Source organism: Papio anubis, chromosome 1 (assembly GCF_008728515.1).
Source record: "Papio anubis isolate 15944 chromosome 1, Panubis1.0, whole genome shotgun sequence".
Classification (NCBI taxonomy): Eukaryota; Metazoa; Chordata; class Mammalia; order Primates; family Cercopithecidae; genus Papio; species Papio anubis.
The window spans coordinates 138,364,589-138,379,091 of NC_044976.1; the positions used below are offsets into that span (position 1 = coordinate 138,364,589).

At 45.8% G+C, this 14,503-nt stretch overlaps 1 protein-coding gene across 5 annotated transcripts in view; it reads left to right on the forward strand.

Annotated features, from left to right (window-relative positions):
* The first annotated feature begins 2,009 nt into the window (after positions 1 to 2,009).
* The window catches only part of SUSD4 (sushi domain containing 4), a 147,805-nt gene continuing 135,311 nt past the window's right edge, over positions 2,010 to 14,503 (forward strand). For 3 of the 5 annotated variants that reach the window (XM_009186770.4, XM_003893071.5, XM_017949226.2), the window contains exons 1-2: positions 2,010 to 2,205; positions 2,802 to 2,987. In XM_009186770.4, the coding sequence (XP_009185034.3) occupies positions 2,837 to 2,987 (151 nt within the window). In that variant the 5' untranslated portion in view covers positions 2,010 to 2,205; positions 2,802 to 2,836. Of the gene's footprint in view, positions 2,206 to 2,323; positions 2,545 to 2,801; positions 2,988 to 14,503 lie in introns of all 5 variants that reach the window. The other 2 variants (XM_017949225.3, XM_017949224.3) reach the window with 2 other exon arrangements.

Below are 14,503 nucleotides of genomic sequence, written 5' to 3' on the forward strand. Positions count from 1 at the left end.
GAAGAGAAGACTCAAGGGAACATGAAGCCATTTCCAAAGCCATGAGATGCTCTCCTAAGAAAGAGGAATTCTATTTAGCTGCGTGGGCCCACAGGGGAGAGCCAGAATCAGTGGGTAAAGGTTTCAGGGAAGTAGATTTCAGTTCAATATAAGAAAGACTTTTCTAAGAGACCTGCTGGCAAATATAAACAGGCTACCTTGATAAGTATTCAATGAGGCTGAATGATCACTTATTAGAAATGTCAGAGAGGAGACTCAAGCATAGATCCCATGTTTGGATCAGATAAACTTGAATGTTCCTTTCAGTCCCAACATTCTCTGTAAAAATAGATTGTACTCCAGCCAAAGAACAGATTTCAACAGCACTTGGATATACCTCTTACAATTGTTAAGAACATGTGCATGGTCAACAAATATTTCTGACCGTCATTGATCTGGTGGATATTTAAAAAGATTTAGAAAGTTTACTAAGAAAGAAAAATGGAATAAATATTCAAACTGTAGAGGACAGTCACAGGACCTTGGGAAGGTGGAAGGTCCCCTACTAATATTTTGGGGTCCCAAAGTACAAGCTGTAGCAAAGCTGGACTTGTGCTAGTCAAAATCTTGTTTATTTTGTGTAAAGCTGCCATCTCAAGTTCACACACACGCAAAAACAAAAAAACAAAATAACGGAGCTTAACTTATCTACTAAAAGCTAATCTATCCTGAAAGAATGTGTTAAAATCACTCCCAGTAAGAGTTGACACAGTAAAAGCTGTAATTTCCCAACTACCATCAGTATGTGAGATTTTGGGAAAGTCGACAGAAGCAAGGGATGATTTGGTAGCTGTATCAGGCACATAGTTTTCATATCCATAAATTGCTACAGAGTCATGGAGTGTCACTGGTTCTAAAGTGCGGCGGGTGGACGCCACCTCATTACCTGACACCTCTTAATCAATGCGGCTGGAATGCGGGCTTCCCTGTCTTGAAACCGACCGCGGGCGGTCAGAGCCGGCAGGGAGTGAGAGCTGCAACCACTGCGGGCTGAGCTCCGACAAAAGAATCGGCGCAGAGAGAGGGGACCGACCAGGCCAACTCTCTCCACTTGGGGCTGGGAGGGCAATTACCACCGACCCCTTGGCTTCCGATCTAAGACCCCGGAAGCCTCCCCTCCTCCAGATACCCAACCTGCGTGTCACCGATCACCCGCCACCCCCGCCTCCCCGCCCAGGGGAGCGCCTCCCAGGCCGAGGCTCCGAGGGGCCCGCGCATCTCCAAGACCGGACAGGGGTCCTCACTCACAACGCCTGCGGCTGGCAGAGGGAAAATACCAAGGGTGCGGGGGAGGGAGAGAGTGTCTCTTAGCTGCCTCAGGTCGTCCTTCGGTCTCCCCGGGGACGCGCAGAGCCTCGGCGGAGGTGGGAGCGGGGAGGGGTTAAAGCGGGAAATTAAGAGACTTGAGCAACTGGCAGTGCTCAACTTAACCGAGTCCGTGGCGAGCGTTCTGGGGATGGGAGCGGCCGGCTGCGCACTCGTCCCGGGTCTGGAGCCACCGCCGCGGCGCCAGTTCTAGGGCGGAGCGCTCTCCTGCGCCGCGCCGCGGGCTGGGGGCACCAGAGGCAGCGCGGAGGCCGGGGCGGGCACCTGACCTGGCGCGCAGCCTGGGCAGGGGCCGCAGTCCAGCGCCGGGGAAGGGGCGACCCAACTGCGTGCTTGTGCGAGAGCGGCAGCCGGCGCCTCGCGCCCCGACAGGTGCAGGCGCGCGGGCTTCCTATTGGTCGCGGCGGCTGGCCCCTTACCCGTCCCCGCCCTCGCCGGTCGCCGGCCCAGCCGCGGCGCCGGCTGGGTTGGCAGTGGCGCGTGCTCGCGCGCCCGCGCACCCTTCGCCCCGTCCCCGCCCCCCACCTCACCCCGTCCCCGCCCCCTCCCTCTCTCCGCGCCGCCGCCGCAGCGCGCTCGCGAGTTCAGGTAGCGGGCGCGCGGGCGCCTCCGCGGGGGCGCGCGGCCGGGCTCCCGTCCTCCCCCCGCACCCGCCCGCTCGGGGGCGCCTGGGGAGGGAGCGCGCGGGCGGGGGAGCTGGAGCCGGGCGCCGCCGCCGCCGAAGCTTCCGTCTCGTTCGCTAGCGCAGCGGCGGCAGCAGAGGTCGCGCACAGATGCGGGTTAGACTGGCGGGGGGAGGAGGCGGAGGAGGGAAGGAAGCTGCATGCATGAGACCCACAGGTAAGACCGAAAGCCCCGGAAGGGGCTTCCGTCCCGGGGAGGCGCTCGCAGGCCGGGGAGGGGGAGTTGGTGCCTGGTGCTGCTCCCCAAGGGAGAAATTCTTTTTTTTTTTTGACAGCGCATTGAAATCTCAGTGGGGACTGGGGCAGTAGGATCCATCCCAATCCCGAGGAAAACCAGAGAAGTAGCTGGGGGAGACGGTGCCACGTTGTGAGATTCCCAGAGTGCAATGTATAGGCCCAGGGAAAAGTGTCCTCTCGGCCCCGAGACGCGGGGAGGCTTTAGACTTTCCTGTGGTGGGCACAGCTGCTGAATCCCGGGGACCGGCGCGGAGCCAATGTGCGCTAACCCCTGCCCTCCCTCCTGTCCTCCATCCCCCAGCACGCGCAGCATCCCACGGCGGCTGTTACTCAGTGCACCCGGCTCGGGGGAAGGCGGGGGACCTCGCCGTGGGAAAGGGGGCGGGGGCCGCGCGGGGGAGGAACCAGGATGGAGCCTGGGAAGCCGAGGCGCCGGGTCCCAGAGCGGAGGAGGGAGAGCGTGGCCTCCGAGCCCGGACAGACTGGCTTATTGTGGTGTTCCGCTTCTGGTTGCAGACCCTTGCAAGCTGGATGCCCTCTCTGGATGAAAGATGTATCATGGAATGAACCCGAGCATTGGAGATGGATTTCTAGAGCAGCAGCAGCAGCAGCAGCAGCAACCTCAGTCCCCCCAGAGACTCTTGGCCGTGATCCTGTGGTTTCAGCTGGCGCTGTGCTTCGGCCCTGCACAGCTAACGGGCGGTGAGTGACCCAGCTGTGTTGGGAGGGCCTAGGGATGGCCCAGAGGGGAGAGAGAGCCTAGCTGCCAGGACAGCCTTGCACCCCTCCCCCATACACCCAGACTTCAGGAAGATCTGACAACGCGAGGGTGCCTGCGTCCCAGCCTATGGCCGTCCTTCTCCGAAACCGCTGGAGTTCCCTGAAAATTCCCCTGTGGAGCCCGCACAGATTCACACACCCACATTCTGTCTGGAGCTTCCCACCAGCCTCCGGGCCTGGCTTCTCCCAAGGAAAGACAATAAAGCCTGGCCCATTATTACCACTTTGGCCAAGAAAGGGGGGGCGGGGGAGTGATGTATTTGTGGACCTCTGACCCTTGTCAATGCCTTCAGCAGATAGAAGTCAGATTTCAGCCTCTGGATTTAAGCAAGAGTTGTAAGAACCACCTTTGAGAATGTGAAGGGTCTGGAAACATGGTCAGACTGGCTGAGGGGCAGGTTTATTTGAAAGTTAACTTTCCCTTTCCCTGCGTGTGCAGCGTGTCTGTGTATGTTGGGGGCGGGGAGGAGATGCAGAGGTGTTCTTTCAGGTGTGCCTCTGACAGTTTGCTTTGCTCATCGAGGTCTGATTTCGGGGAATAAAGTGAATCGCTCTTCTATGGAGTAGAAGTTAGCTGAAATAAAATTGATAGCCTCAGCCTCCATGGGCGGCTAATCTATAACGTATTTGGTTCTGGGGGAGGGGTATCTTTTGATTGTGGTAGAGGAAGACAGATGGAGTTCCTGTCTGAATTTCAGAGCCTAGTCTCCCTGCCTCCACTGCTCCTTGCTGTCCGTCATTACTGTCCATTGCAAACGTTCTCTAGAGCTTGTTGATATGGACGTTAGAAGGAGCTGAGATACTGTTAATATATAAATAAATTATAATTGGTTGAAAAGCAAGTATTGATAGCTATAAATAAACCATTTTAGCGTTTTAAAATATTGCTGTTTCAGAGAATTCGAAGGTGAAAATGGAAAAAAAAATGAGTGAAAAGTTAGTAAAAGTGGAGGAGAGGTGTAACACGTTGGGCTTTAACACAGAGTGATCAATGACCCAGGCATTCCAACTTAGACTTCTGAAAGATGCCCAGAGTATAAAGGTGTTTATTGCAATATGCATATGTATCAAAATTAGTGAAAAAACTCTTGCTTTGGGTGGACATTGGTTTTTATTTTTATTTTTGTATATTTGTTTTAAGAAGGAATAACTTTTTGGGTGCTTGTAGTTTTTATAGAGATTTCTCTGAGGTAGGCTTCCTCTTCATGGAGGAAAAGGTCAAGTGTGAGGCCAGGCCTGCACCTGTGTGGCCTGCCAGGGCTCTGGTCACAGCCTCTGATCTGCCATGGACACCAGCTCTGCTTCACAGATGAGTGGGAATAGAGGGGCAGAACAGTATTTGGTGAATCTGGATCATTTCCTCCCCTCCTCTCTGCTTTTGCCTCCCAGTTCTAGCTTTCATTCTCTCAAACCAGGTCCACGTGATTTTCCATCTTCTTGGTCCATTTATCTTCTGCAGATGACAGACTAGTGAATCAAGGTTCATTTACATTTGTCTTGACTACTGTTATTGGATGGGTGAGGTCTGAGCACAGCCGAGATTTGTTTTGTGCTCTTGGTTCTGCTTGGTCGTGTTTACAGAGCATCCTCCTCAACATTTCAGAGCTCAGTGTATGTCATGGCCACCTCGGTCTTATGACAGTTACCTCTAAGGTTCCTATAGCATGTCTTTTTTCCCTGCCTTCCTCGGGGGAGGGGGGGATCATGCCAGGCAAAAATATCCAGAGCCTTGGAGAAGAGGATAGGCGTAAGGGTTTCCTGTCACCTGTCAGTCTCAGAGCTCTTTCTTTTTAGGCACTCATACGCTGCAGGAAGCTAGCCATCAGCTTCGTTTCACTTTGAACTCCTTCAGGCTGAGAGTGTGATTTCTGGAAGAATATTTATCACTTCACAGTTCTTCTATGAATAAACCTTTTGGGCAGGCAAGGGTGGTGGGGGATGTCCTATGGAGTTCACTATACAGAGATTTTTTTTCCTTAGGAAAGAAATGCACATGGAGGCTCCAGTAAGGCAATAAAAGGAAATACACCTTAGCTCTAGACCTGTGCTTCTAAAACTTTAATGTGCATACAGATCACCTGGGATCTTGTTAAAAGGCAGATTCTGATTCATTTGGTCTGGAGTGGGGCCTGAGATTCTGCATTTCTAATAAGCTCCCAGGTGAAGCAGTTACCGCTGATCCAAGGACCACACTTTGATTAGCAATGCTTGAGACCAAGGCATTCCTTAAAATAAGTTGCTTCTAGTCCAGACTTTCTGCCATCATTCTCGATTACTAAATGCAAATGGCCTGTGAGGAGCAGAAGTCTCACCCACTATCTAATCTTCAGGTGATACACAGAGCTGAAAGTCAGCCCTCAGAGAGTGCTTTTTTTCGTACACAAAATGGTATATATTTAATAGACACTGTTCTGAAATGTGGATTTTCATTTTTGATTGCTTTCAATGGAAAAGGCACACCACAATGGCAAGATATAATCGTCTCAGCTAGGAGGAAAAAAAACCATGTGCCCAGTACAAGTATTGAAGAAAAAGCCTGAGCTAGAAAGGCAGACATTGAGAAAATGATTAGACAAAGAAAAGTAGGAAGAAGAACTCCGTCAAAAATGAAATGCTTTGTCTTAGAATGCCAGAGCTCCAATTCAGTTCTTTGAACCCTAGGGAAACTTTTATAAGCCTGACTTGTCCTGAGATGATGTTTGGGTGGCTCTCTGCAGGTTGTCTTTTGTCATTAAGGAAGAGGGCCCTCTTTTGGGGCCACTGAGACCAAATGCTGTGCAAGAACTCATATTAGGTTGGTGGGGACATATAGGACCCTGCCGTGCGTGGAATCTGCATGGAGCATGGTTTCAGCCGTTTCTCTCCTTTCTGCCCCAGTACACTTGACCAGAGATCTGCTGGGCCTTGAAGGATGCCCAGAGTACCCCTCACCCCCAGGCTTCAAGGAAGAGAGCCAAGAGTTTGTTCAACAAGTGACTCCTTTAAGGTGAATTCTTTAGCACGTTTCTATATTATAAATAACTCAATACTTTAGCTATATTTCTATATTATAAATAACTTTCTATATTATAAATAACTTAAATAACTTTAGCACATTTCTATATAATAAATAACTCAATCAGGCTCTGCCACTTGATAGCTTTGGGGTCTCAGGACTTGGGAGCCTTAGCTTCCTCATCTATAAAATGAGGATGATGGTGCCTAATTTATGGGGTTGGTGTGAAGGATGGGAAACATGTAGGCACTTAGTAAATATAAGTAATAGTAGGGAGGAGGGGGCTGAGACAATGCCATAATTTTGGAGACCTTTGCTTTATTCATTCAATAAACATTGAGTGCCTATCCCCTGTCCTGAGCCAAGCACTATTGCATAAATGTTATTTTTACCTACAACTCTCTCTTACTCATTTTTTCCCTAAGTGAGCAAATTTTCTCCAATTTCTCTCTATCCCCAACTTTTAAATGCCATAACCTCTCTCCTATTTCCTTAGTCAGTAAGTTCTTCCCTTACCTGGGTTTCCATTGCACTAGCTGCAACCCTCTATAATAATATTGTCTCGTATACTAGACCACAAGCCCACTGAGGGCAAGAACCGCGACTTTATTCATTTTTGTGTCTCAGTCACCCAGCACAACATCTGACACATAGATGTTCAGCTAATTTTGATTGAGAGCAAGAAAAAAGACTCCCAAATTACTGCCATACCATTTAGAAAATAATTACCATGAGTGAGTTACTTTTTACAAAAGTGCAAAAGTTTCATGATAGCTGGGGCCACATCCAATTAATGGTAGTCTGTGAGGTTGGAAGGAAAATCAGGAAACGCTCTAGAGAAGAGGTGGCACTTAGAATAGGATGGTGGGGAGGCAGGATGCATCTCAGGTGGAGGGATAGCTCATGCAAAGGTGTGGAGGTGGTTATGTGATTGGACTCTTCAGGGAGCAGAAAATAGTCTTTTAATCTAGAATATACTATACCTGCAAGGAATCAGTAGGGTAGAAGGAAAAATAGGTTAGAACCTTATTGTAAAAGTCCTAGAAGCTCCAAGGGGGCTTCTGAAAGTCACAGCAGGCAGTGGGGAACCCACTGAAGGGTGGAGAGCAGGAGCAAAATATCATCTGAGCTTGGCTTGTCTTCCTTTCTCTGTTTCTAGGTCTCTGACTCATGCAAACCCCCGGTCTAGCTGCCCTTTCTGCATACCCAAGTCATGGTCCTAGTGCAGCTAAATTGAGCTCCTGGAACCCTCATTTGGTTCATGTCACTTTAGTGCTGTGCTGTGTGCCAGCAGGTAGAAACAGATGCTTTCTGACTGACTTACTGATTTGTAGGTGTTAAGTCCCTTGGTTTTATTGAGAAACATTTTCTTACATGGTAGACTGAAAGCTTTTCATTCAATGCTACATCTAAAATTCACAATTTCAAACTGCACTTAATCTGTACACAAAGTCCCAGCTCCTCTAACTCTAACGTATGTTTCTTCAACAAAAGTCTACCTTAATATAAGCAGCATGGAAACTCTTTTGATTTATCCAGTAGGTGAAATCTGAAAGCTTTTGGAGGCAGAAGGATTTTGTATAACAAGTAGCAAATCTCTTGTCTCAGAGGCCTGAAGAGGCAAATCAGAGAATCAGTGGTTCTTTAATTTTCGAATGTAATGAAGAATGTAGGTGAAGACCAGTCTCCAGTAAATACTGATTAGATACTTGAAGAAAAGTACCTGAATTATTCTGTTCCTGGTTTCAGAGACATATTTCCAAAGCTTGCAAAAAACCAAGGAGGCTTACCTTTAGATGGGAAGCTGTGGTATAAACAAGAGCTCTGCATTCTTTATAGGATGGATAGAACTCAAGTTCAGCCTCTGTCCTTAAATTGCCACCTAGCTTTGGTCAAGTGGTATGACTTACCCTTGACTCAGTTCCTTTCATACCACTAATATTCGATTCTGTGATTACAGGAATTTGATGGATTCTAAAATCTGGGTAAAGCCGGCTCTCTTTTTCCCACCCGTCCATCCATCTTTTTCCAGTGTCTGTTGTATATCCTGGGGATACACAGTTAAGGGGATACAGTTCTTGCTCCTGAGAAAACATACAAGTAAGGGTTGGTGTTTTCTCAAAAGTTTAAATGCAAAAAGCATGCATAAAATTATTTTTTCACACATATTTTAAATTTGATTTAAAATTTCATGTTAGTGTTTTCTATTGATTCTGATGAGAAAAGTGATTTTGCAGACTGCTCCTCTTTATCCTTGCCCTGCTTTGAAAGCTTATTTACTGTTTGACAATTGAAATAACCACACATGGTAACAGTATGTCTAAATAGATCATTGGGATTGTTGCCTCTGAATTGAGGGAAAGAAAGGGGCAAAAGGACAGGCTTTCAAATTTGTATACAAATATGGTCCTGCTTCACCAAAACCAATCACAGTATCTAGGACTGATGGATAGATGTATATTCTTACATATTTTATTGATTTATTGGTCCATTCTCATAAGAATGAGCTGTTCAACTATTGTTAACCATGGGAGATTGGGAAAAGGGACAAAATTTTAAATTGGCCAACATTTGGGTGATTGATAGAAGTTTCCGAATTGTTAATAATACTTCAATAATAATTGAAGAGTGCTTATTACATACCAACTCAGTTTTCCACACTTCGTGTATAGTAACTCATTTAATTCCTCACAGCTGTATAAAGTAGATTTCGTTATTTGTCCTTATTATATAGAAGAAGAAAAGAAGGCATGGAAAGATAAAGCAACTTGTCCAAGATCACCTAGCTTACAAGTGGGGCATGGTGACCCAGATTATTCTTTTAATGATAATCTTTCTTTTAGCATGCCAGGGCTTGGAAATCCCAATCCTAAATACATTTTTTCTTCATATTGTATTTGACTCAAACATTTTTCTTTAAGCTGAGTTATCAAATATTTTGGAACACCCCCTGCCCTGAGAGAAGGGAAATCTTTTGTGTTGTGAGCAAAATGCAGAAAGCATGTAAACAAATCATTAACAACAACAACAAGAAAAATCCCACAACTCAAAACAAAGTGAAGGCCAGAGTGCCTGAATCTTGGGCTCTGAATGTTGAATAGTAAGAGGACAGAAACCCATGTGCCTGTCCTTTTGTGCCTGTTGGAAGAAGGTAGTCAGAATGGGTTGTGCCTGACTCTTACCTGCTCTGCCAAAGGTGAGTAAACAAGTGGGTGGTTTCTGGGGCCTTCTGCTAGTGACTGTCACTGCCATCACCATTCCCTTCTGATGGTTCTCTGCGCTCTGTTGCTACCTTAGTGAGAGCCTTCCTAAGAGTGGTTCTTTTTCATGTAATTTGGATAAGCACTTGACAAGTATACAGTTTGCAAGATATTTTTAGTTGTATCGCCACCTTTAATTTTCTTAACAACCTAGTAAGATAAGGAAGAGATTTTGAGTATTTCTCTCTCTCTCTTTTTTGATTTCTGCCTTTTTTTGTTGTTGTTTGTTAAATTTCAAGAGATGTCCTCAGTGAGGTTGCTGTCCCAGGGTTCCACAGATATCAGACAAAGCCTGATTAGGAGTGATATCTTCTATTGGTCAAGACTTTCCTCTTTGTTTCCTCTTCGTCATTTTGGTCCAGACTTTGAACTTATCTTCTCAACTGTATGATGTAGATGAAAATCTAGTTAGTATATGTCAAAAGGTAAACAAAAAACAAAATCTGGCCAGGCGCGGTGGCTCATGCCTGTAATTCCAGCACTTTGGGAGGCTGAACTGGGAGAATCACTTGAGCCCAGGAATTTGAGGCTGCAGCGAGCTATGATTGTGCCAGTATACTCCAGTCTGGGCAACAGAGCAAGACCCTGTCACTGAAAAAAAAAGAAAAAGAAATCTGAGGTTTGTGAATGTGTGTAAAAGTTCCCCCTAAAAGGTTAAATTTGAAGTAAAAATAACGTTTGACAGTTTGTAAAATCTGAGAGTCACTTACTCAGAAAGTCATGTTAGATGGTATGAGCTTAAGATGCTGTGTTTTAGGAAAGAATTTGGCCCAATATTTCTTCTTCTCTCAGAAGAAGGATGTTGTACTGCCCTAAGAGAGAAGAAAGCTATCCATTCAAGAAAAAAAAAAAAATAGAAATAATTAAGTGAGTTGCTCAAATAGCTTCTTAATTGAGAGTATTGTAATTGCTTTATTAATCTTAAGGTAAACTGGGAACATCAGAGAAGGCAAAATAATTCTTGATATTATTTGGAAAGGACAATAAATTTGGGAGTGCCATTATAGATGAACCTCCCCTGTGTAACAGAGGCATGTGCAGGCGACAGCACGTCGGGGCCTGCAGGCAGACAGAAGCATGACCCTATCTGTGTACCCAAGAGTGCACACCGAGTCTCCAGGAATACCTTTTGGTTCTTAGGAGTAAGAAGAATTGCAGAACCTGGTAAACCTGATCAGTGATCATTTCGTTATCATCCCAATCCACTGAGTTTTCAAGAGAGAATGAGTAAGGGCAACGTTCTTTGCAAGTGAAGGTGTAGCCTGGTTATCTCATGTTTCTATTGGAAATTTGTGACTTTTGTCTCCCAGAATTACCAGCGTGGAAGTGGAAATGAGCAAGGAGGATCACCCATGCATTATATTCGTTTTTTTCTCAGAGTAACACAATATAAAAAGACCTTATTTTTTGGGTCTGATTGCATTTATAAAAGACATATGTTGTTGAATTGGGTGAATCAGTAAGAGGGAGGTTCTTTTTAAGAAAGAAAGAAAATGGGCACGGTGCGGTGGCTCACATCTGTTATTCCAGCACTTTGGGAGGCCGAGGTGGGTGGATCATTTGAGGTCAGGAGTTTGAGATCAGCCTGGCCAACGTGGCAAAACCCTATCTCTACTAAAAATACAAAAATTAACTGGGCATGGTGGCATGTACCTGTAATCCCAGCTACCCGGGAGGCTGAAACAGGAGAATCGCTTGAACCTGGGAGGTGGGGGTTACAGTGAGCCGAGATCCTGCCACTGAACTCCAGCCTGGGTGACAGAGCAAGACTCCATCTAAAAAAAAAAAAAAACCAAACAACAAAATAGCCGAGTGTGGTGGCACATGTCTGTAGTCCCAGCAGAAGTGCAGTGAGCTGAAATCAAGCCACTGCCCTCCAGCCTAGGGGACAGAGTAAGAGCTTGTCTCAAAAAAAAAAAAAAAAAAAAAAAAAAGCATTCTTATGGTGGATTCTTTAACATCTTTGTATCCACAGCATTGTTGCTGTTCTAACTAGTTTCAAATTCAGATTCTCAGTACGTAGAAGAATGCTTCAGACTTGCCTAAATACTTAAACCTAGATTCTGATTTTCTCCAGGCAAGAAACAATAGGATCTGCTTATTTTGTAAAAATTTAATAGGTTTAGAATTAATCTTGTGAAAGGCTCTCAACAGTCCTTTTAAGCTACCACTATTAACCAACTCTGAGTGTCAATGTTAGAATCTAACCCAAGGATGCATTTTCAGTTAACGTTTTGTGTGTGTGTTGGGGGGCTCATCTGTATGTTTCGGTCATAACATGACAGCATATACTCGGTGGCTGATGAAGGCTACCTCAGTGTTTAAATTATTATTATTATTATTAATTAATTAATTAATTTATTTATTTTTTGAGATGGAGTCTCGCTTTGTCGCCCAGGCTGGAGTGCAGTGGTGTGATCTCGGCTCACTGCAAGCTCCGCCTTCCGGGTTCTCGCCATTCTCCTGCCTCAGCCTCTGAGTAGCTGGGACTACAGGCACGCACCACCACTACCAGCTAATTTTTTGTATTTTTAGTAGAGATGGGGTTTCACCGTGTTAGCCAGGATGGTCTCGATCTGACCTCGTGATCTGGCCACCTTGGCCTCCCAAAGTGCTGGGATTATAGGCGTGAGCCACTGTGCCTGGCCTAAGTGTTTAAATTATACTTACACAAAAAGGGGGTGTAATATTTTAGAAATGTACAGTTCCTCTGATTTAGAACAATATGGTCTGAATTGCTCTGTGACATTTAAAAGGCTTGCCCAGATTATTCCCCTTAACTGTAAGTGGTGGACTAGGCTTTTTTCTATCATCCTTCTGTTTACAGCATTGTTTTGTAGATGGGAGGTGCTCATTTGCTTTTTTTTTTTTTTTTTTTTTGAGGCAGAGTCTTGCTCTGTTGCCCAGGCAGGAGTGCAATGGTGCAATCTTGGCTCACTGCAACCTCTGCCTCCTGGGTTCAAGCAATTCTCCTGCCTCAGCCTCCTGAGCATCTGGGATTACAGGTGTGTGCCATAACACCTGGCTACTTTTTTAATTTTTGGGGAGAGACAGGGTTTCACCATTTTGGCCAGGTGAACTCCTGACCACAAGTAATCGAACCACCTTGGCCTCCCAAAGTGCTGGGATTACAAGCATAATCATTTGCTTTTAATAATGACTTAAGTTTTTTTGAGGCAAAGACTTGAAAAAGTATAGGGTCTTGTAGAAAACACATAGGGCCAGTTTTCCATGCTATTGTCACCAACTGGCTGAGTGACAGTAACCTAATTACTGCCTCAATTTCATTATCTGTGAAAAGACAACAATACTTGGACCATCTGCCTTCCATGGTTGTGAGAATCAGGGGCATCATTGAGGGAAGTATCATAACTATTTGAGCTACCAACATCACCACCAATGAACTGGTAATGCACTCTTGCTACATTCACTGTGCTGGAGTTAGCCCTACCAAGAGCTTCCTTTGTCCTGAAGGGGTATAGCATAACAACGCATCCCAATACCCAATGGCACAGGCCAAAGTAGACCTGTGGAATAGATGAAGCAATTGTTGGCCTCAATAGTCCTATAGGACTAACTGTCATGATTTGGTATGGTATGTCGTGTAGTGGAGATTTATTTCAGAGACTCTGGGGAGAGGGAGGAGTAGGGGAAGGCTTACCAAGGAATATGACATTTGAGCTAAGCTTTGAACAATAAAATAATTTTCCAGGCAGAGAAGGTGTCAGAAGGTGATATTTTTCAGGAGAGAGGATTGGGAAAGCAGAGATTTGAATGAGAAGTAATATGGACTGGAGACAAGGAGTAGCTCAAGGCAGCTTCAGTAAAGGGCCAATAGATTGAGAAGAGAAGAGGCCAGAAAAGCAGGTTGGCCTCACATGCCCAGCTAACAATGTTTAGGAATTTGAACTTTATACAGTAGCAGCTGGGAGCCTACAAGATATGTCTTCAGGGGCATGGAGTGATCTGATCTGTTTTAGAAAATAATGCTTTAACAATGTGGGAGTGGAAAAGAAGTAGAGAGACCTTTGCTCATTGAGTGTTTATTGTGCATCTATTAGTGAACAGGTGGAGGATACACTGGGGGAACAAAACAAAGCGCTGCCCTCAGGAGATTTATATTCTAGTGTGGGCTACTTAGGAAACTCTCGCATTGACCTAGAAGGGACGTGATGAGAGCTTTCACTGGAGAACAATAAATGGAGGTAAAAGACGCAGAGAGGGAGAATTCACTGAGGCCGGACAGCTGGCTGGACATGAGGATGGAGGAGCAGGAGGAGCCACTAGCAGAGCTCCAGCAGTGGTCATTCAGAGGGAAAGCTAATGAGTTCATTCTGGATGAGGAAGCTTGCGTCACCTGCAAGACATCCATCTGGGCACCATTTATCAAACAGCTGAAAACTCACTTTGGTGTTCAGGAGAGGGATTGGGACTGATAATGAAAATTTGTTTGTCATCTACGTCGAGAGGGTCGCTAGAGCTGCAGGGGAAGCTGGGTTTCACAGGAAGTGAGGGTAGAATGAGCAGATAGGAGAGTTTGAAGATGAAGCCCAGGGGACACATTTTAAGTGTCAAGAGAAGCCAGTAAGGAGGCTGAGGAGTTATGCTGACCATCAGCATTGGTCATAATAAGAATTTGTAAGAAACCAACAACACTTTATCTGGCAGTTGATTGCGTCTCTTATTTGGGGGCAGGAGACTTGTTTGTATATTATTCGGTTACTGTTTAAGTAATCTGAATTCTGGATGCCCATATCAACTGGACAGAAAGTTGACAGAACCAGAAGGGTTCTAGGTTAATGCGACCCTTCGCATAGGTCAATTGACCTTCCTAGGTCAATGCGAGTCTCCTAAGTAGCCCAAACTAGAATATAAATTTCCTGAGGGCAGTGCTTTGTTTTGTCCCCCCAGCCTATGATGAGGGGGTGGAGAATCCACACAGAACTGTCCAAGGCTCAGCTGCAGAAGAGCCAGAACCTTTTCTTTTTCTTTCTTTTTTTTTTTCTTGAGACAGAGTTTCAGTCTTGTTGCCCAGGCTGGAGTGCAGTGCCATGATCTCGGCTTGCTGCAGCTTCTGCCTCCCCATCTCAAGCAATTCTCCTGCCTCAGCCTCCCAAGTAGCTTTCTAGCCTTCAATGGGAGGACAAAGCTAAGAGGAGGAGTACAGCAGGGTCAGTGTGGCC